The 21,774-nt window shown below is 32.3% G+C and overlaps 1 protein-coding gene across 4 annotated transcripts in view; it reads right to left on the reverse strand.

Annotated features, from left to right (window-relative positions):
* Nucleotides 1-1,487: 1,487 nt before the first annotated feature.
* Nucleotides 1,488-21,774, reverse strand: part of LOC134690996 (aquaporin AQPAn.G-like) — a 77,281-nt gene continuing 56,994 nt past the window's right edge. For all 4 annotated transcript variants that reach the window (XM_063551181.1, XM_063551180.1, XM_063551178.1 and 1 more), the window contains exons 3-7: nucleotides 13,410-13,597; nucleotides 12,124-12,328; nucleotides 5,475-5,555; nucleotides 4,041-4,152; nucleotides 1,488-2,696 (exon numbers count right to left, since the gene is read on the reverse strand). In XM_063551181.1, the coding sequence (XP_063407251.1) occupies nucleotides 2,608-2,696; nucleotides 4,041-4,152; nucleotides 5,475-5,555; nucleotides 12,124-12,328; nucleotides 13,410-13,597 (675 nt within the window). In that variant the 3' untranslated portion in view covers nucleotides 1,488-2,607. The remainder of the gene's footprint in view (nucleotides 2,697-4,040; nucleotides 4,153-5,474; nucleotides 5,556-12,123; nucleotides 12,329-13,409; nucleotides 13,598-21,774) is intronic.

Below are 21,774 nucleotides of genomic sequence, written 5' to 3' on the forward strand. Positions count from 1 at the left end.
GGTATCTTTTGTCCCTCCTTTACTTACTAGGCAAAATGTCAAAAAAAATGTTCTTTAAGTTTTGTACAGATTGATTGGTTATTTTGTTATTTACTTCATACACTGCATTATTGTTTATATTTCAGGAAATCAATGTGTTATCTGTTACAAGTGATTTTCATAGGTTTTGTTTGCTTTTCAGATTTTTATGTTTGTGTTCGTCATATTTGTATCATCTGAATGTTTTAATTTGGCATTTTTCTCTTACACATCGTTGCCAATTTAATGGAATTTGATTCGACTGTCATTCAAGTCAGAGGTTTAGCTAGCGATGACACCAGGTTCAATCCACTATTTCATTGATTAGAAAATGACTGTACTAAGTCAGGAATATGTCAGGTGTTATCTATTCGTTTGATGTGTTTGTTTTTTGGATTTTGCAATTTGATTAGGGACTTTCCGTTTTAAATTTTACTCGGACTTCAGCATTTTTGTTATTTTACTATTATGAATTGGTGAATAGCATGAAACGGACATACTTATCTGACAATATCAAGTACAATGACAATTGTGTTGATTATTCTCTTCCGTGTTTCTTCTTACACTTACTACTAGCAGTGCTAAATTCATGCACATCAACTTGTTTTAGATTTTACTGTAAACTCTATAATAAAAATCTATTATAATAATAATTGGCCGGAATTGTGAAGAACACATCAGAGATATTCAGCATACTGATTACTACTAACATTAGCCGTTATGTACTACATTAAATTCTATAGTAGTCCGTGTAATTCTGGTTTGTACCATTCCACATGTGGAGAAGAATGTGTTTACCTTTCTGAAAAACTCAGTTTACCCAAGGTAGTATGTTTTTGGTTTGCGTTACTCATGATTTTGTTTTTCTGAGAGGTGTTTTAACACCATGTTGACCGTTTGTCTTTTCGTCGGTTTTCGTTAATAATGACGTGGTCAGTTTGTTATCGAATAGTGAGTTTTCTAAGCATAGCCGATTGTTGCAAGTTATTCAAATTTGTTGAGGTTCGTAAATTAATCAATATTAAAAATAAAGTAGTAATAGAGTTGCTGTTGGTTATGTTTTCGTTTTTATTATGATCTCAACGGTCTCTCTTCAAATACTGAGTTTTAATTCGCCGTATCATAATCTAATGCATTCTGGGTAATATTTTCAAAAGCGTACACAAAAACGTTGTGATTGGTGAAAATCGTTCTAAACAACTGAAATTCAACCAATGACGTGACGTTATTTTCATCGTGGTGTACCAATTACATTACCCATAGTCTTTTACATTATGAAAAGGCGAATTCTTCTGCCTATGGTATCATTCGTCTCTATTTAACAGTAAAATAAATCTGTTAAATGTTAATAGTTACTTTATTATAAAAGAAATAAAATAAGATTATAAAATATAACTGTATATCTACATATAGTAACAGGACAAACATTGTTTGAAATAACATAAATTAACACACATTATAATGCTAGTGTAATTGTTTTTTTAACATTGATCATGTTACATTTATATTTGCATGTACAAAGTGAACCCTTTTTTATTTTATTGAATGATTTGTGTTTATATTATGGGGTCTACGTCTAATAAACGATAGTTTCTACTGATTTGCTTAGTGTGAATGTGCATGCCAAGTGATGCATGCGTAAACAAGGGACAAAAAATTATCAGAACTTTCCATTTTTTCAAGATATGATATTTTTTTTTCATTTTAGAACCTTATGAAACCTCTTTGATGACATATATATTTTAAAAGTATTTGTTATATTTCTTTTCAAACACCATAACATAATGACAAAACGAAAAAAGGATGATATATGTCCCAAGCCTGCAATAACATAGCTTTTATCACCAAAAATATAATATCATATTAAATCGAAATTGTCAGCCTCACTCTTAATTCAAACAGTACCTTGCTTAGCTTTGGTTATCATTATATAACTATACAACATCTTTTGACTTCATAACAAATAAAAGTATTATCTGAAACAAGCGACGTAAAGAACAGTTATCGAATGTACCAGGATTATAATTTAATTCACCAGACCCGCGTTTCGTCTACATAAGACTCACCAGTGACATTCAGATCAACATAGTTGTAAAAATGCACTTTATAGTTAAAATACACATTTTCTTGTTTACCTATGTTTCAAACCGAACAACTTCCCTATTAGGAATATAAAATATGATTGCTCCAGATTACAGAAATTTGTGTTACTGTGTTTTTTTAAAACATTTGCGTACTTGCAATTCTGTACGAAAACAATGAAATTACAAAGATTTTAAAAGGGAAATATGAAGCTTATGTTACAATTATAACAAACTTAGTTAATCATTCAGGTAAAATATTCACATATTTACCAGCTATGATATCTTTTTCTCACCTTCAATTAAAAAAATGTAAACGCTTATATAAATAAAAGAGAAAAGAAAGAAAGGCTATGTATTATTCCAACATTTTTGTTAGGAAAAAAAGTCTTGAATTTCAGTAGTATACGTCCTACAATAAAGACAGTGCTGTAGTAAGCAGTGTATTATTTAATAAATGTATATTTGTAGATGCCAATAATAGATTGTTTATATAAGAGATAGTATCTTATAATTGACTGTTGGCAGTGTGTATCTTTTGTTGACTTCGCCCAGTGAAGTAATCTTTTGGAATAACAATCATGTCCCCATCTTGCACTGAAAAAAAACAATATTATGACTGTAAATCATGTGTATGGGTGGTACTTTTTCAACTTCATTAATACAATTAGTTGTACGTACTATAAGAATTAACATGATTACTTCCTACTACCCCTGGTTTTTTTTGGCGAAAGCCTTCAGATTTTCAGGTCATCATTGCTCCCAAACTTTGTAGTACAGCTAACTTAAAGGTACCTATTCATGTGGTAGACAATCCTTAGTATCTCGAAAACTTTGTTTTTCAAATATTTTTTTATTCAAAATATAGCTAACTTAAGTATAAAACATATCTCGTAGTAAAACATCTAGTATTTTGGACAAAGTTAAAGTTTAGTGAAGAACTAAAATGAAATCAAGTCAAACATTAAAATACTATTGCGATTCCTGTGTTTATCATATCCAAAGGATGTATATAAGTCTCATCTTTGTTTGTGCTATTTGGAAATTTCAAGTAAGGTGCATTACAAAGCATTTAAATATTTGTTTAATTCTAGTTCAATAACATTCCAAAGTCGCGATATCTAAGAAGGTAATATGACTTATAAATTGTTATTCTCCCTTAATTGGTCCGGTCGTCATTCGTGTCATTAGGAGGGATACAGATATTGTTTGATGCATTAAAAGATATGAGACATTGAAATGTTTGATTGGTTTATCGAAATGACATATATGTAGACGAGACTCGAGTCTCGTATACCGAATTATTAGACTGGTAACTTTGATGAAGGTTTTTTTTATCAACCTTCATCCGGTTGTATGATTTAATTTAAATTGCCAATTAACGATGTACCTTCAAAAGTTTAGTAACTGTGGATAAAAAAATTACATATAAGATATGCATTTTCAAACTCTAGCTGCAACTTTAAACAATACAAAAAAGTTAAATCACAAAAATACTGAACTCAGAGTAAAATCCAATCGGAAAGTCCATAATCACATGGCAAAATCAAATGACAAAACACATCAAGAACGAATGGACAAGAACTGTCATATTCCTAACTTGGTACAGGCATTTTTAAATGTAGAAAATCGTGGATTAAACCTGGTTTTATAGCGCTAAACCTCTCACTTTGTTGACAGTCTCATCAAATTCCGTTATATTTACAATGATACGTGAACTAAACAGACATAATAAATAATATAGTCAAAGTATGGGTACAGCAGTCATCATCGTGTAACAATTTTAAAAGGAACAATTTAACAGAACACAAAAACATCTATCTACAAACACTCTCATTGATTCGCGTGTCTGACTTCAGAAAATTATATACGTCACATATTTTTGTCGATCAATGTTTATACAAACAATTTTAAAAGTTCACAAAGATGATAGATACTCACATAATTCGTTTACCGCTTCATCCATCGGGATTGCGTTACGGAATGGCGAGAAAGGAAATTTATATAAAACTGCTGCAATAACACCACCAAGTATAGGAGCAACCCAATAAACCTGTAACATAATTTGTTATAAAATTATGGTTTTAATTTTTGTAGCTTTCGATTTGTAGCAGTTAAGAGGATGAATATACTCATATGCAATAGTTTTTCGTTGATTTCGTTTTTATGAAACACCATTTCATGTGTTCGACAAAGTAAAAATGATCAATATATTATAATGTTGTCTTATGCACGACCTTCTGTAATCACAAATTAAATAATCCACGAATTTAAATTATTCTCGAAAATATCATCTGAAATAGAAGTATTATTTTTATGGAAGTGAAATTTCGGATTGAAGAGCGCAAGCGAATGTTAACCAGATATGACAGATAACCTTATAACAATGCTTCACAATAATTATTTAGAAAATTTTAAAAACAAAAGTTGTCTTTCTTAGTTTATAAAAAAAATTATCCAATAATGTTGAATTCTGCATTTAGGTTCTCAGACTTATTTTCAGTAATTACGAACACGTATATGTTGGTTGTTTTATTAGTGTAAGCAGAATCTACAACAAAAGATAAATGATGATATCCGGTTAAGGACAACGGCGGTAAAGGGTAATGTAACAAACACCTTCTTAGAATTATCTAATTTTAAAACTGGAAAAAATAAATGAACGGCAGAAACATCTACAGGGAGGACTGTTCTATGTTTATGTAAATTTTAGGATACACAACGTACGTGTTTTTATAGTAAAAACCGTGCACAATTTCAAAAAAGAAATCAGTTTTTTTATTGATTTCGAAACCGTGGTAATATAAGGGGATTTTAAGATTGTAATGACACAAAGAGTTCGCCTTAACGATGGTTCTCAAATGATTTTGCATTTCACTTGGAATTTAGGCAACAGTGAGTAGTTTATATGGCAGGTGGTGTCAAATGGTCTGTTTGTATTTATATGATGTATGTTGGAGTTTGTTTTTGTGACAGTTCAGTATTTCTGTTGTTCCGTTGCTTTCCTCTTTTTCAGTTTGTAACCCGAATCTTTTTTTTTCGCGTAATCAGTTTATGAATATGAAACAGCGGTGTACTCCTATTGCCTTCATGTATCGATATTCTAAACCCATAAATCGATTAAGAAGAAGGTAATGAAGGTTACATACGAACACCACAAGGATGAATTAAATGAAATGAGGATGTGTCGTTTTTGTTGTTGCTTCTTTACATTACAAAGGCATGTAGTCGCCAGGCATTGGTTATAATTTGCCAATTTAACCAAAAAATTATCAGCAGGTTTATAACAGAAGTGTTTTAATTAACTGAAAATGTGTTTGTGTACACGTATACTTTTAAGGGTGAAACCTTTAATGAACCTGTCACATGACCTACCCAGTGATCGTTGAAACTGTTTGAGGCGACAGCACTACCAAGTGATCTGGCAGGGTTCATACTTGAACCAGTGTAGGTAATCTGAAATGACAATATTGTAAATTGACTTCTCAGATTTAAACAAAACATATGTATGTTTTTGAAGACAGGAAGAGTATTAGATGACAAACTTAAGAAATATGAACATGGATAATGCACCCCAACATGTTGTTTCAAGTTTGAACTCCGAATTGCAGTTTTCGATATTGATTAAAAAAAAAAGTAAAATCACAAAAATACTAAACTCCGAGGAAAATAAAATCGGAAAGTCCCTGATCACATGGCAAAATCAAATGACAAAACACATCAAAACGAATGGACAACAACTGTCGTATTCCTGACTTGGTACATGCATTTTCAAATGTAGAAAATGATGGATTGAACCTGGGTTTTTTAGCGTTAAACCTCTCACTGTGTACGACAGTGATGTGAGATGTGACCACTAAAAAATAAAAACAAAATATTAACAAAAAATACCAAACTCCGATTATTAAAAGTTAATTGAAATCCATAAGACCTAGCAAAATCAAGCGCAAGACTATATGAACCAAACCAAACCTGTGATATAATAATTAGATATAGGAATATGTTGTATGAGTGCCAATGAGACAACTCTCCATCCAATTACCAATTTATAAAAGTAAACCAATATAGGTCAATGTACGACCTTCAACACGGAACATTGGCTCACACCGAACAACAATTTATAAAGTGCCCCAAAATTACTAGACGTGTAAAACCATTCAAACCGAAAAAAAACAACGGTGTAATTGTTTGTTTTTGGTATCTGCACAATGCTTTCAAACTTATAAGAGTATTAAGAGTAAATTGTATTAAATATATATGCAAAGACAGTTTATACTGAGAGTTCTGAGTACAGTTGTATGACCTTAAGTCCAGAACTTATTAAATTCTTGCACAATATCACTAATTTCATATTTAATATCGTTCATGTAAGCATATTGTACTTAGCAAAGATTCAATCTATGGGTTAATTTTTTTATCCCAGGCATAGATTGCCATAGCCGTATTTGGCACAACTTTTTGGTATTTTGGATCCTCATTGCTCTTCAACTTTGTACTTGTTTGGCTTTATAAATATTTTGTAATGAGCGTCACTGATGAGTCTTGTGTAGACGAAACACGCGTCTGGCGTTCTAAATTATAATCCTGGTACTTTTGATAACTATTTACACCACTGGGTCGATGTCGCTGCTGGTGGACGTTTCGTCCCCGATGATATCACCAGCCCAGTAGTCAACAATTCGGTGTTGACATGAATATCAATAATGTGGTCGTTTTTGTAAATTTCCTGTTTACAGAACTTTAAATTTTTCGAAAGACTAGGGATTTCTTATCCCAGGCATAGATTACCTTAGCCGTATTTGGCACAACTTTTTGGAATTTTTTATCCTATTATATATAATAAATATTTTGATATGAGCGTTACTGATGAGTCTTATGTAGACGAAACGCGCGTCTGGCGTACTAAATTATAATTCTGGTACCTTTGATAACTATTTAAGGACGCCTATATCATGTATATTAAGTCGACAACAACCCAATCCAACTGTTAGAATAAAGAGGAAAAAAAGGTAATCAAAGTGTCGTTACCAATGAGGATAAATAATGAAAATTATCTTAAAAGTAAGTCTTACAAAACTGCAATTTTGGCCAAAACTGAGAACTTCACATTTTTTTTTGCAATTGTTTATTCTAAAATTTTAAAACATGAAACACTAAATATATGGGTACGGTATGATTATATATTATCTGCTTTTCTATTGCATATTGCTGGGCAATAGTGGTTCAACATTGATATATGTAAGTAAACTGTAAAATTACAAAAATGCCGAACTCAAAGGATATTCTAAACGGAAAGTCCTTTATAATTCTTATCATAAAGGGGATGACCCAAAGAAAAGAATTGCAACCAAAACAAGAGGCTCTCAAGAGCCTGAATCGCTCACCTTCATTTTTTTGGTTAAATCTCTCATCAATAATTATTTTGGCTTTTCAATTTATTTAAATGTTCTTTGGATCGTTCTATTTTCTTCAAAAGCAAAAAAAAAAGTCATTTTCTCCTATATTCTATTTTAGCCATAGGAGCTATGTTTATTGACATACAAGGAAATGAAATATAAAATTTATACTAGATACTCTGAAACTCATTTAGCCTAAGTTTGACTGAAATTGATACAGCAGTTTCAAAGGAGAAGATTTTTTAAAGTAAGTCAACATGATGAACAAATTGTGAAAAAAGTCTTTAAAGGGCAATAACTCCTTAAAGTGTCAATTGACAATTTTGGTCAAATTGACTTATTTGTAGATCTTACTTTGCTTAACATTTTTGCTATTAACAGTTTATCTGTATCTATAATAATATTCAAGATAATAACCAAAAACTGCAAAATTTCTTTAAAATCATCAATTCAAGGGCATTATACCTGAAAAACCAGTTACCCAATTCGGCTGAAAATTTCAGGACAGGTAGACCTTGACCTAATAAATACTTTAACTTCTTGTCTTATTTGCTCTAAATGCTGGAGTTTTTGAGATATAAGCCAAAAACTGCATTTTACCGTGTTCTATTTTTAGCCATGACGGCCATGTTTTTTGACGAAATAAAAAATAAAGCACAAACTTTATTTTATACACCATACCGATCATTCAGTTAAAGTTTGGTTGAATTTGGTTGAGCAGTTTTAGAGGAGAAGATTTTTTTAAGTTCGCAAATATGATGAACAAATTGTGAAAAATTGTCATTAAAGGACAATAACCCCTTAAGGGGTCAATTGACAATTTTGGTCATATTAACTTATTTGTAGATCTTACTTTGCTGATCATTTTTGCTGTTTACAGTTTATCTTTATCTATAATAATATTCAAGATAATGACCAAAAACTGCAAAATTTCCTTAAAATTACCAATTAAGGGGGTTCGCGGGTCTAAATCATTTATATAGGATTTCTCTATATTTTTTCTATAAATGAACTTTATATTAAAGTTAATAGAAAAATAAAATGAAAAAGTGGGGTCACCGTTCATTTGCGATCAAAATCTGGCTTCGAAAGAAGCATACATTTTTGTAAAAGTGTTATTTTCTGTTGAAGTAATAAGAGAAATAAAGTTAACATCGAAATAAAAAAAGAAATTTATTACAGAAAAAGCTCAAAATTTACAATAATTTAGTTTAAGTACAGCTTATATGGAAATTATATTAAAAAATATAGGTCACCGATGAGTTGAAAAAGATATTTCAATTTTATAGCCAAAAAACGGCATTTTTCCAATAAAGGGAGATAATTTGGAACTTTTTCAATGATGTATACATTTTAAAAGTAATCTGGGGCCAACACGAATTGATTGTTTTGAATGATTTTTGTACCATATGATAAATTAACAACTACAAAAGGTAACAAATAAAATTTGTAATGAAAAACAAATGTTTAATTTTTTTCTGAAATGTTTATACCCTCGAGCCTCCTTAAGTGGCAGCAACCCAACAATGGGTTGTTTGATTCATCTGAAAATTTCAGGGCTGATAGATATTACCCTAATGAACAATTTTACCCCCATGTCAGATTTGCTCTAAATGCTTTCGTTTTTGAGATATAAGCCAAAAACTGCATTTGACCCCTATGTTTTATTTTAAGTAACGGCGACATGTTTATTGACAGATCAAAACTCGAAGCACAAACTTTGTGCAGGATAATATAAGGAACAATCATGCTAAGTTTCATCCAAATCCATTCAGTAGTTTCAGAGGAGAAGATTTTTTAAAGTTAGCAAATATGATGAACAAATTGTGAAAAATTGTCATTAAAGGACAATAACCCCTTAAGGGGTCAATTGAGAATTTTGTTCGTATTAACTTATTTGTAGATCTTACTTTGCTGATTATTTTTGCGGTTTACAGTTTATCTTTATCTATAATAATATTCAAGATAATGACCAAAAACTGCAAAATTTCCTTAAAATTACCAATTAAGTGGCAGCAATCCAAAAAAGGGTTGTTTGATTCATCTGAAAATTTCAGGGCTGATATATCTTGACCTAATGAACATTTTTACCCCGTCATATTTGCTCTAAATGCTTTCGTTTTTGAGATATAAGCCAAAAACTGCATTTGACCCTATGTTCTATTTTAAGTAACGGCGGCCATGTTTTTTGACGGATCAAAAATCGAAGAACACACTTTGTGCAAGATAATCTAAGTGTCATCCAAATCCATTCAGAAGTTTCAGAGAAGAAGATGTTTGAAAAATTGTTAACGACGACAGACGACGACAACGACGACGACGGACGCCAAGTGATGAGAAAAGCTCACATGGTCTTTTAGGCCAGGTGAGCTAAAAACATTAAAAATACGAACTTCCTACAGCTCACCGATTAATCGTTAATGAACTACACTAGAAATCAAAGACTAGATCGCATTAATATCTTTTATCTAAATCGATATTTTCTCTATAGAAGCTTACCTAATGATTTACTTAAAACATTGAGGTTAATACAATATAGAATTATTTTTTAATCCTGTATTGTTAAGGCATGAAACGAACATTGTGTTTGGGCTTTTTTGGTTTCAGTGCTCGTTTTGAAACTTCTAGGCTGCAATTTTCAAGAAAAAAAACAATTCTAACGTATTAAAAGAATAAAATAGTTTAGTTCTCCTCTTATATTTGATGCGTTTCCCTTAGTTTTAGTTTGTAACCCATTTTTTTTTCTCAATCGATTTATTTCGAATACTACTGTTGCCTTTATTCAAATGTTCCTGTAATGAACGGTTATGTAAAAATGTAAGGTGTTATGTTTTACCGTGTCGAATGTGTTTAATGTCATGTGACTTCCGGTCGACATGTTTACATTACATCGGATATCCTGTGTTTTACCTTGCTCACGAAAGGTTATTTACAAGGACTGTTTAAATAGATCATAGTAAAATCCATAGCAATGCAAAACAAATAATGTATCTATCCATCGTGAGAATATTAATTATCTCGAACCTATAATCATGTCAATGTACTGAAAAGCTTTCTGATTTTCTATCATTTTTTATATTTATGACACATGTATCAGATTTTACAGAAGAAAAAAAAACGATCAATTTATCATTTCCTTCAATATAGGTAACAGATATACAGTTGTTCATTATTATTTTTTGGCAAAGTAAGTACAATTACATTCGTTTTAAAAAAAAAAAAAAATTATTTAAGGCGGTTCAACATTTTTTAATTTTTGTAAAAACAGTTCTTCAAGTACCAAGGAATTAAAAAAAAAACTATTTAAATATATGCAACGAGGAGGACGATTTTCTGAAGCCAAGAAGAACTTTTAATTTATAATAAAAACCCTTTCACTAACTTTACACCATCTTGGGGTTTTTTGTTTCATTTTTTATTTGTGCATTTTTATTTCAATTAATTAGTTTATATTTCAAATTATTTAAGGAGATGGGTGACAGTAGAGATTCAAAACCTTTTAAATAGTACAGAACAACGCATTCATTATAGAATAAGTTGTCGAGTCGATAAAATATTACCCTATAAACTCATTAAAGATACCAGAATTAAACTTTTTTTACGCAAGTAGCGTCTTTCGTCTACAAAAGATCCGTCAGGGACGCTCAAAACAAAACAAACAAAAAACATTATTGAAGACTTTTAATTTTCTGTCAGTACAAGTGTTACTATGTTAGTGTCAAAGTATTCTTGTCCCTTAATTACCGTCTTTGTGGAATTTATTTAATATCTGTCTTTTTGACAATCAAATAAATACAAATGAATGATACCAATTAAAACGTGCACCCTATTTGGCTTCTAGAACAACCATACGCAGTTACACTGGAGACTTAATGGTTGCAAAGCTAAAACAAAAAAATCAAAGTCAAAGGTTCTGATTTGTTCATTGCAGTTAACAGCTTAATTTCAGAACACTTAAGTTATAATTATTAATAAATTTAAAATGTATAGTTGGGATCTTTATTCTTATCATGGCATTACAGAAAATAGCCAAACTCTATAAAAAAAAGTTCCGTATATACTGTTTAAACAAGATTCAGTGTGTTCAGATTACGAATAAAAAAGGAAATTCTTTACAAAAGAGGGGCGAAAGATACCAGAGGGACAGTCAAACTTCAAATGTCATGCGTTTGATGCGTTTTTGTATATTTGTTTATTTGTCATTAACACTCAAAATCACAAAACGTTCAAGAGATGTGAACATAAACAAAACATTGTGAACTATATGACAGAAAAGGTACCTAAAAGAATAAATAATTTCATAAAAAAATACAATTAGAAAGATCATATCATAAGGAATGAATTGTCTTTTATTTTTGTTCTTTGATAATTCGTTTAAGATTTTGGTAAACGGTTATTTTCGTGCAACATTATTTTCGTGCAACGTGGTATCAACTATTTGCCATTTTTATTTCAAGTGCATCCGTGAAAAAGGTTCGTTTTACACCGTTTTTCGTGAAATCAATTAAAAGATCAACGTGCAACACATTTTTAATTGTTCGTTCATTGTGAAATGGCAATTTTATTTTGCGTTCTTCAGTGCAGATAACCCCCCCCTTTTACGCCCCTCGTTAAAGGGATACACTTACCCCGGCAAGATGACACACTGAAACTGTTAATCCTATAGCTACCGATGCCATACCAGCGTCTGTTCTATTTGTATCTATAGTGGCAATTATTACAAAAACCAAAACAAATGTTAAAATCACTTCTACACCGAATCCCTGTCCAACATTTAAAAGTGGATTAATGGATGTGACACCAAGGTTATTGTGGTATGTAGATACGGTAACCCTGAAAAAAATTAAATAATAAAACATATCGTCATTGAAAGATGTCTTTCACGTTAATGGATAAACATATATAGGACAATCATTGGTTATTCCGTTCTTCGTATACCTCCAAGTTGAATAATTGAATAAGTGTTTGATTTACCAAAATTAAGGCCTGGAGTGAATTATCATTTGATGCCGGAAAATTGGTTCCGTTAATGTGATTTTTTTGTATTTGTGATTATCTTTGATCGCTAATTCAAGTCTCCTTATTTGTTTTGTTTTATTTTGTTTTTGTTTTGATGTTTTTTACAAGTTATTTGTTCTTGCTGTGTGTCACTTTGATAAGTAGAATCATGTCTGAATTGTTTGGATGCTTATTCTTGGGTTTTAAAGTTAACTTTACGACAATTTCCCAGGTAATGATTTGCTCATTGATGAGGGCCATATACTTGTTTGTATCCCAGTCATTTGGAATCAAGTTAAGAGTTAAAATTATATAACACTATTCACTTTTTGAATTATTGATTAAAAGTAATTACACGGTAGAAATGAAATTAATGATGTCAAACATAGTGTAAAGTTTTTTTTTATTCTGTTGCTATTATTTATCTGTATCTGTTTCGGTATGTTTTTGGCCTTTCTTAGCCTTGTATGACTTTTAATTTTAGTTTCTTGTGCATAATTTGGAGTTTAGTAGGACGTCCATTATCACTGAACTAGTATATATATTTGTTGAGGGGCCAGCTGTAGGAACGCCTCCTGGTGCGGGAATTTCTCGCTGCATTGAAGACCTATTGGTGACCTTCTACTGTTGTCTATTCTATGGTCGAATTGTTGTCTCTTTGACACATTTCCCATTTCCATTCTCAATTTTATTTTCTGCCCTTCATAGCATGTAGAAAAATGTAATTTACAGCTGCAGTAGTAGAAACAGTGAAAAATCTGAGTTCTATATATACATCTATATTGTTTACCTTAACCTTACGGTCCCGGGATGATACGTTTAGTTATATATTGAGTAATTTTAAAAGATTGTCGTTACAGTGAAGTGCTTTGAAACTTGTGTTTGTACTATATTTCACTCTGTTTTATGTAATTACCCTTTTAAGATGAGTCCTCCGAGTACTGCGCCGACGCTTTGAGCTACTGTGTATAATACTGCACGGACAGGTGTTATGATTCCGCCTGCTGCTAATCCAAACGACACTGCAGGATTAAAATTCCCGCCAGAAATATGTCCAAACATTTGAATTAAAGCCATTATGGAGATTCCAAAAGCGAATGCAATCTGTCATTACAATAATATATACAAGTTATAAATAAAGAAGAGTAAGTATACACACTGTCACATAGCCAGTGCTTGTTTGAAATCTTACATCTTACAGATTGAGTTCCAATGAGACAACTATCCATCCAAGTCACAACTTATAAAAGTAAACCATTATAGGTCAAAGTACGGTCTTCAAAACGGATATTTGGCTCACAACGAACAGCAAGCTATACAGGGCCCAAATAATAATAGTGTAAAATCATTCAAACGGGAAAACCAATTATCCAATCTTTATCTTATAAATGGTTAACTTATACTTTGCAGAAATGTGTGCAAATTACACGATATATCTAGTAGTGTGTCGATGGAGACAGGTTCGTTTTAACTGTTATAATTTGCTCGCAGACTGGGGGCAATTCTCAAATGTTTGCATGCTGGTGTAAAATTTAAAATCTTATAATTGTTATTATTGCATAGCAATATAATATTTTCCACAGAAAGTAACCAAAAGTTAGCGTGCAATAAATCTCCAAAAATGCATGACGTCATCAACGACAAAATCTTAGTTTAAACCAATTTTTACTTTCAAATATTATATTGCTACAGATGGGTGCGGTCCTAACCTTGACAAAAGTTAACTTAGAGTTAACTTGTTGACTGCTTTCTAAGTTAACTTGAGAATTTTTAAGCAGTCAAGCAAGTTAACTTCGTCGTTGGTGGACCAGACCTACGGTCTGCTTTTTTAGGACTGCTGCAGACCTATCGACAAGTCTGCTCCAGACCAGACCTGTGGACAAGTCTGCTTTTGACCAGTCCTGAGGACAGGTCTGCCCCAGACCAGACCTGTGGACAAGTCTGCTTTTGACCAGTCCTGAGGACAGGTCTGCCTCAGACCAGACCTGTGGACAGGTCTGCTCCTGACCAGACCTGAGGACAGGTCTGCTTTTGACCAGACCTGTGGACAAGTCTGCTATTGACCAGACCTGAGGACAGGTCTGCTTATGACAGATTATCGTTATAAGAGTTTTCATATCAGCCTTGAGGTTTCCGCATGATTAAAATATGTAAACAACATTCGCATTGTTTTTCCACAGATATCATTTATTATTTACTCGCTAGACTCTACTAGATATTATACAAATGCTCTCTTTTATTTGATATACATGTATTCTTATATAAATAAAAAATGGCTATACGATCACACAGAGTTTTTTGTATTAGAAGGCGGATAGAAAGGTTATCCAACGCATCGGAACAATATTCGTATATCACGGGATATCGGCAACATTGTCTACGTTACTTCGTTCCCCGTTGTTTACCTGTCCCTTCCTAAATTTCACTTTATGGATAAATTAATACTTGCATGGATATTTCATTGATATTCAACTTGTTTGCATTGGATTTACTATTCTATTTCCCGCAGAATATTCTAACAGAAATTGTACAGTGTCCGTAAGCATACGGTGTGGTAAAACTATCAACAATCTCGTCAAATTCGTCAGATTTATCGAGAGATTTGTCATTGCCGATATTTATATGGGACGTCCTATAATTATACTCAATGCGCACTCTAATGAAATAGTTGCCACTTGACATTTAACTATTATCAAAATCAATCAACCGACCGACATAATATATTCCAAGAAGAGAACCTCGTATACTTTTTTTATTAAATCATTGTAAATAGTACAAACGTCACAAATTCAGATATGTCAGTGTTGGTACTTTGATGATGTGGCATAATAGTTTTGTTTTACACGTACACTATCATGAACTCCTATATAATCTGACTGTTATTATGAATAAAGAAATGAAATTCTCAATTTAATCAAAATATTTTTTGGATTAATAGTTTTCCAATATTATTGATTACGTGTACATTTACGGTCCTACTAAAATGTTAACAGGAGCGCCAGGAGAAGACATTAAGGCGCTCGGTACAATGGTATGCGGGTATATAGATTTGCAAATAAAATTGCACATATGATCAGTTTTGGTCAACTAGTTTTGTTTTCCAAGTCAGCATGAGGTATTAAAACAACTGAAATTTTGTAACGTATCAATATTTTGAATAAAAGGAGGACACGCTGGTATCCCAAATTTATGCGAACAAAAATTTGTTGTTATTAAATTGCAATATCGCTGTCCATTGTCATGATTATTTTATACATTGATTCCTGACATAAAAAGTATGGCTGATTAATACTATGTGGGTACGTCATGGTGTATATAGATTTACAAATTAAAGTGCACATATGGTCAGTTTTGGTAATGCAGTCAAATAATTTTGTTGTACATGTCAGCTGGAGGTATCAAAACTACTGAAATTTTGTTACGTATCAATATTTTGAATAAAATGAGGACATGCTGGTATCCTAAATTTATGCGAACAAAAATTTGTTGTTATTTTATTGCAATATTGCTGTCCATTATCATGATTGTCATGATTGTATTATACATTGAATCCTGACATAAAAAATAAGGTTGATTTACTATGCGGGTATATAGATTTACAATTTAAAGTTCACATATGGTCAGTTTTGGTAATGTGGTCAAATTATGTTGTACAAATCAGCTGGAGGTATCAAAACTACTGAAATTTTGTTACGTATCAATATTTTTAATAAAATGAGGACATGCTAGTATCCTAAATTTATGCGAACCAAAATTTGTTGTTATCATATTGCAATATTGCTGTCCATTGTCATGATTGTATTATACATTGAATCCTGACATTAAAAATATAAGGCTGATTTACTATGCTGGTATTGGATTAACAATTTAAAGTTCACATATGGTCAGTTTTTGTAATGCGGTCAAATAATTTTGTTGTACAAGTCAGCTGGAGGTATCACAACTACTGAAATTTTGTTACGTATCAATATTTTGAATAAAAGGAGGACATGCTGGTATCCTAAATTTATGCGAACCAAAATTTGTTGTTATTATATTGCAATATTGCTGTCCATTGTCATGATTGTATTATACATTGAATCCTGACATAAAAAATATGGCTAATTTACTATGCGGGTATATAGATTTACAAATTAAAGTGCATATATGGTCAGTTTTGGTGGATGCGGTCAAATAGTTTTGTTGTACAAGTCCACTGGAGGCATCAAAACTACTGAAATTTTGATACGTATCAGTATTTTAAGTAAAAAGAGGACATGCTGGCACCCTTAATTTAGGCAAACAAAAATTTGTTGTTATTATATTGCAATATTGCTGTCCATTGTCATGATTGTATTATACATTGAATCCTGACATTAAAAATAAGGCTGATTTACTATGCTGGTATATAGATTTACAATTTAAAGTTCACATATGGTCAGTTTTGGTAATGTGGTCAAATAATTTTGTTGTACAAGTCAGTTGGAGGTATCAAAACTGCTGAAATTTTGTTACTTATCAATATTTTGAATAAAATGAGGACATGCTGGTATCCTAAATTTATGCGAACCAAAATATTTTGTTATCATATTGCAATTTTGCTGTCCATTGTCATGATTGTATTATACATTGAATCCTGACATAAAAAATATGGCTGATTTAGTATGCGGGTATATAGATTGACAAATTAATAAAAAAAAGTGCATATATGGTCAGTTTTGGTGGATGCAGTCAAATAATTTAGTTGTACAAGTCAGCTGGAGGTATAAAAACTACTGAAATTTTGTTACATATCAATATTTTGAATAAAATAAGGACATGCTGGTATCCCAAATTGATGTGAACAAAAATTTGTTGTTATTATATTGCAGTATTGCTGTCCATTGTCATGATTGTATTATACATTGATTCTGGCATAAAAAAATATGGCTGATTAACTATGCGGGTATATAGATTTTTAAATTAAAGTGCACATATGGTCAGTTTTGGTGGATGCGGTCAAATAATTTTGTTGTTCAAGTCAACTGGAGGTATCAAAACTACTGAAATTTTGTTACGTATCAATATTTTGAATAAAATGAGGACATGCTGGTATCCTAAATTTATGCGAAAAACAATTTGTTGTTATTCTATTGCAATATTTCTGTCCATTGTCATGATTGTATTATACATTGATTCTGGCATAAAAAATATGGCTGATTAACTATGCGGGTATATAGATTTGCAAATTAAAGTGCACATATGGTCAGTTTTGGTGGATGCGGTCAAATAATTTTGTTGTACAAGTCAACTGGAGGTATCAAAACTACTGAAATTTTGTTACGTATCAATATTTTGAATGAAATGAGGACATGCTGGTATCCTAAATTTATGCGAAAAACAATTTGTTGTTATTATATTGCAATATTTCTGTCCATTGTCATGATCGTATTATACATTGACATAAAAAATATGGCTGATTTACTATATGGGTATATAGATTTACAAATTAAAGTGCATATATCATGTATATGGTCAGTTTTGGTGGATGCGGTCAAATAATTTTGTTGTACAAGTCAACAGGAGGCATCAAAACTACTGAAATTTTGTTACGTATCAGTATTATAAGTAAAAAGGGGACATACTGGCACCCTTAATTAAGGCAAACAAAAATTTGTTGTTATTATATTGCAATATTGCTGTCCATTGTCATGATTGTATTATACATTGAATCCTGACATTAAAAATAAGGCTGATTTACTATGCGGGTATATTGATTTACAAATTAAAGTGCATATATGGTCAGTTTTGGTGGATGCGGTCAAATAATTTTGTTGTACAAGGCAACTGGAGGCATCAAAACTACTGAAATTTTGTTACGTATCAGTATTTTGAGTAAAATTATTATTAATTTAGGCGAACAAAAATTTGAATTAAACTATTGCTGATTGTGGCTGCATAGTTCAAGGATGTATAACTAACAAGGACGTATACACCTAACATCAAATATACTTCTTTTCAAAAATATACATAATATGATTGGATTTGATCTCGGAATATATATATATATATTCAGTTCCTGTTATCATTGTAAACGAGATCGTTTTTATAATAGATAGATTGTCAGATCACAGATAAATTTGTGTTACGTTCTGCGCGTACTTATTTTCAAATATTTGTATTTAATCCTGTTCATAAAACGGAAGTATTAATTTTCAAATTACTTTATTTTCGATGTTTATACTACGAAACAAAGATACTAAAATATTTTTTTTTAAATCAACGAAGAGCGGACCTGTTTCCAAGTTAACTTTTTGGCAGACATAAAAACAGTCCTAGGACCAAGTCCGCTTTTCAAGTTAACTAGATTTTGGTCCTATGACTGGTCAGAGCAGTCCTATATTCGGTCACAGGTTAACTTTGACCAGTCCAAATGACTGGTTATCAAGTTAACTTGCTGTACAGGTTAGGAGTGCACCCATCTGTATACAATAAAAGGGTTATTGCATGAATATTGGGGAATATTGTCCTTCGTAGAACATATATTGAACTCGCAAGCTCGTGCAATATAAAATTAATTCTACTCGGGACAATATTCCCCCAATATTCATGCATTTACTGTACTGATAAGTCGTTGAGAGTTCAACTGTTTATTGGTATAGACCTCCGGAGAGTATAAAAAAATGAAAATACAAAATAACAAACATAAGCATACTATTGAGTCAATAAATGTCAAAAAGTAGTACATTCACAAAGAAAATGGTTACATAGTTCAATACAAGTAACTCTTGTACACTACACTTCGAAAAACAACATCAATATATCAGAAAAAGGTTACACGTAAGTATCTATATATGCAATAAAAATGACAGGTTGCATATGTCATTGACTGTAGTTTACATATCGTGCACGATAAAAAAAAAAATTGACACGTTAAAACTGTGCGGTACTGTAGTTCTAGAAAATTCGAGCGTGACCCTTGTCTACGTCGATAAAACACAAAAATAAATCCTAATATGTGGGATTGACAAATACAGAATGGAATTTAAGGGGCAAATGCATACATAAAAAATACAAACAGTACTGTAAATTCACAGCGGCAATATTTTTTCATGTCGTGCGTAAATGAGCACCAATAATCAAAAATGAGTTTGCATAAAATGTATAGTTCAACAATATGCACAACGATATACAAAATGAGCGCAAATATAAAAGGTAAACTTACGCTAGTGGTGGATTAAACTTCAAATAGAAAAAACAACGTGCTTCAGTTTTGACAAATATCGAGGGATAAAAGAGACTGGGGAGTGAAATGATACAAAAAGGACAACATGGTCAATTCGGCACTTTACCAAAACAGTACACTCCTCCTCTGATTTCATAGGAAATCACCACATTTTCAAAAATAAAAGGATAATATCACATGGAAAATTAGCATGTTATAATAATTGTTTATGTATCAAATGTGGTTGATTAAACACGATGTCACTGTCATAGTCACTCGGCTTCAAGAAGCGAAATAGTCCTAAGTAATCGGTCTGAAGTGAAAGTTTATGTTAAAGGTACTGGTACTCTTAAGATTAAAGTATGTATCTGTGATTGCATCTTTTAAAGCATCTAAGAACATGTAGTCCTCTTGTTTAACACTGTTTATACACGAAGGTCCAATGTACTTCTTCTGTTTAGGCAAATGTTCAAGTTAGCTCAATGAAGATAAACTTGATTCCCATGTTTGATTTAGTGATTCTGGGAATGGATTATTCCAATCATAGGGAGATAAAAACCTTAAGGTTGGATTTATAAATAACTTGTCCTTGATAATCACGGGTGTTGCCAAGCTAATTGGGTCATACAAACTGTTGACTGTTGACAGAAATCCACGGCGTGGAAATGGCTTGTTGTCGGAAGACACTCTTAAGGTGAACTTGTCTAGTTCTGTGTCCCAGGAGAGACCTAAGTTCATCTGTAACAAGAGATTTGCCGATCCAAGGTCGAGGTCCTTGAGATTTGTGGCATGGTCATCTGATTGATATGCTTCGAGCACTGATCTGCAGTTTGAAGCGACTGTAACTAACTCATGAGTGGGCTTTTCAGAGTTGCAACCTAAATTCATATCAAATGATTTTGTTCCATGGTTTGATCTTTGCGTACTGTTCTCTAAAAGAGGTTTGTCTGGTATAAACTTCTCGAAAGTTGGGTCTAAACCAACTGGTGTCTCACTATCACACGGAAACAATAAAGCAGATTGTACATTGCCGACAATAACGGTTTTGTTCACGTTGACATGTTGCTGTTCCTGAAATCTTCCCAGACATACATTCCCCACAATTACCCATCCTAAGCGCAAACGTTGTGCATACGGTACCTCTTCGACTCCTACACGATGTTCAATAACATGGTGTGCTCTAATTAGGTCACGGTCTATTAACATCTGTATTTCAGACTGATTGTCAATGTCAGGAATACAACTTGCTATGTCCATCATGTGTGGATAACTTGAAGCTACGACAGATGAGGGTATTTCCTCCCGATTATTAGGAATGTCGTTACACTCTATTATTTCAGGTACGTTAAGACAGGATGACCCGTCCAGTGACTCTAGTACATATCCGGAAGCCCTTCGTCCACTACTGACGAACCTCCCTGCACAAGAAGCAAGTGCGTATTTGAATTCTTTGCCATTTTCTCTGAAGAAATTGAAGAAGTCTGAAGAAGCTAAAGTTCTGTTACTTTGGTCGTCTAACACGCAGTAAACTTTTTTGAAATGTTCTGGTCTATCAGAATGATATACTTTGGCGAGTACTATCTTTGAGCAAGATTTACTTGTATTGTATATTGAGTCACATATTTTAGTGCATATGCTGCTAATCTGTTCATTTGAATTCTCCTCCTCGTGCTTTTGCTGGGGTTCACTTTCAACATCTACGTGTAACGCTGACGGATGGTCACAAGAACCACAAACACTGCATTTGACATTCTCTTTACATTTGTCACGGAAACGTTTCTTGGGACCGCAACATTTGAAACACAAACCTTTCTGCTTAATTAAATCAAGTCTCTCTGATAATGGTTTAGCACGAAAACCACGGCACGTGTTGAGTGTATGGTTAGTTCCGTGAAGTGGACATAAGTCCTCATTCGACTTCTGAAACGGTGGCCTGTTGTCGTTGCTACCAATGTCGGTTTTGGTGCTTGACACTTGCGTGGGACTTTGAAATCTGGTTTGCTTTGGTGTGGTTGGTTTTGTGTCTTGATTGTCATAAATGAATCCAGGGTCATTACGCACTTTAGCAATGTTTTGCAGGAATGGCACGAAGAAGGAG

The sequence above is a fragment of the Mytilus trossulus genome, chromosome 11 (genome assembly GCF_036588685.1).
Source record: "Mytilus trossulus isolate FHL-02 chromosome 11, PNRI_Mtr1.1.1.hap1, whole genome shotgun sequence".
Taxonomy (NCBI): Eukaryota; Metazoa; Mollusca; class Bivalvia; order Mytilida; family Mytilidae; genus Mytilus; species Mytilus trossulus.